Source organism: Centruroides sculpturatus, unplaced genomic scaffold (assembly GCF_000671375.1).
Source record: "Centruroides sculpturatus isolate CEXI.00-Female unplaced genomic scaffold, Cexi_2.0 scaffold2551, whole genome shotgun sequence".
Classification (NCBI taxonomy): Eukaryota; Metazoa; Arthropoda; class Arachnida; order Scorpiones; family Buthidae; genus Centruroides; species Centruroides sculpturatus.
The window spans coordinates 3,892-5,895 of NW_019386688.1; the positions used below are offsets into that span (position 1 = coordinate 3,892).

Below are 2,004 nucleotides of genomic sequence, written 5' to 3' on the forward strand. Positions count from 1 at the left end.
TAATCTCTCTAAGCACAAAATAATCATTTCTTAAATGTTTATAAATGCAATATCCAATTATTAAAGTTTTTCAATAATTTTAATTACCTTAAATTTTAATTTTATTAATGCCAAATGATTGCTGGATTACATTGGGCTACATTATAATGCTACTAAATGTAAAAATAAAGATTAACTATTTTAATTTTTACATTGTATGAAGTTTTAAATTTCTTCTTCATTATTATTATTATTGGAATATAATTTTAGATTTGGGAGATTGAATTTGAGCAATTTATTATGGCAAAAATGAAAACAATGACATGTTTTCATTTATGACATTTGTGATCTTTTTTTAATATTGTTGATTTTTAATTTTAATTCATTTTTTTATTATTTTTAATTTATGTTGTTTAATTTTAAAATATTTTTTAGGTGATATATCTTCAAGCTTTTGTATTGGTTTTACTGATGGGAAAACTAATGAGGAAAGTGTTTTTTGGTCAGTTGAGAGCTGCGGAAATGGAGGTTAGATTGTTGTTTTAATATTTGTAAAGCATAAACATAAATTTATACTTTATCTTTATGAATTCAGAACCTTACTTTAGTCAATACTGTTTTCGTAGTATTGCATATGTCATATCTATGTTTAGTGTGGGTATGCATCAAACTTAGCAGCAAACAGATCTTTTCGTTTTAAATGTTTGAAAGTTAGAATCAGTTGCACATTAGATTAAAATAAATATGGTAAACTAGGGGAAAAATTATTCAAATCTCGCAGAATTGTTTTATATTGTATAATAGACATGAATAAATAATTAAAACTTATTAAAATATGAAATGAACTGTAACTATTGATAATAAATGTGTATGCATACTCTATATCTAAAAAGTTAAAGTCCCAATAAACATAGGTTATAAACTTATAAGAAAGAAGTTCAAGCCTGTTTTATTTTCTTATATCAAAGATGATAAAAGTGATTGCCTATGGTCCATTAAAAAAACATTCAATTTTTTAAGGACCTTTGAGGTGTTACAATTTTAAATGGTCTTCACACTGTTATGTAGATCTTTGATACATTTGAATTTACAGTATTGTCTGGCTTAGAATGGTGCTGACTTTACATATCTTCCTTAGGCATGAAAATAAAATAAGCTCTAATTCCTTCCCTGTGGGTTTTATGACTTGTTTATTAGGACTTTTAGGTTTAGATATAGATTGTGTGTGCGTGTTTATTACTAACAGATCTGTCTCAGATAATTAAATTATTTGTATAGGGTAAACTCTGTACAGATAATTTAAATATCTGAGATTGATGTGCTACTTACAATTCATTATGTGAACAATTAAAAGAAATACTTATAATAATGTAAGAAAATAAATTTATCTTTCTATATACAGGATGATTCAAATTAAAGTTACCTTATTCAGCACCTAATGCAGAGAGTGGGTGAAATGTGAAACTTTGTTAAGTTCGATTTGTACATGTTTCAGACTGTGAGGAAGAGATTTATGACAAAAAAGTTTAAAAATTGCCTCTGATGATACTAATCACATGCAGTCTGTCAGTTAAATTTACAAAAAACTTTGTACTCAACTATAATTAGCTTATTCAGGCATAGACACTTATAAGAATTTAGTTTAGTTTAAAAGTTAATGAATTTTTTTAATGATTAAAATGTTATTTTTAATTATTAATTGAATTATTTTTTGACTATTTCTTTGTTTTTTCAGCATCTTATAGAAAGATCATGGTATGCAGTTACTGAAACATGTTTAGCTTTTACTGTGTTCCGAGACGATTTCAGTCCGAAATTTGTAGCATTGTTTACTCTGCTACTATTTTTAAAATGTTTTCATTGGTTGGCCGAAGATCGAGTTGATTATGTAAGTAAAAGATTTTTCATAGTGACGTAAAAGTTAATTTTTTTTAATGGACACTATAATTAGTAATGTAAACTTGCATCATTTGAACATAATTATCATAAATCATTAATTCATTAAAATTAAAATGTCTATGTTAA

General features: G+C 25.4%; 1 protein-coding gene across 1 annotated transcript in view; it reads left to right on the plus strand.

Annotated features, from left to right (window-relative positions):
• Positions 1 to 414: 414 nt before the first annotated feature.
• LOC111615565 (E3 ubiquitin-protein ligase synoviolin-like) overlaps positions 415 to 2,004 on the plus strand; it is a gene marked incomplete at its 5' end in the record, with an annotated part of 19,405 nt that continues 17,815 nt past the window's right edge. Inside the window, 2 exons of the mRNA XM_023356965.1 lie at positions 415 to 507; positions 1,715 to 1,867. Of these exons, the coding sequence (XP_023212733.1) occupies positions 415 to 507; positions 1,715 to 1,867 (246 nt within the window). The remainder of the gene's footprint in view (positions 508 to 1,714; positions 1,868 to 2,004) is intronic.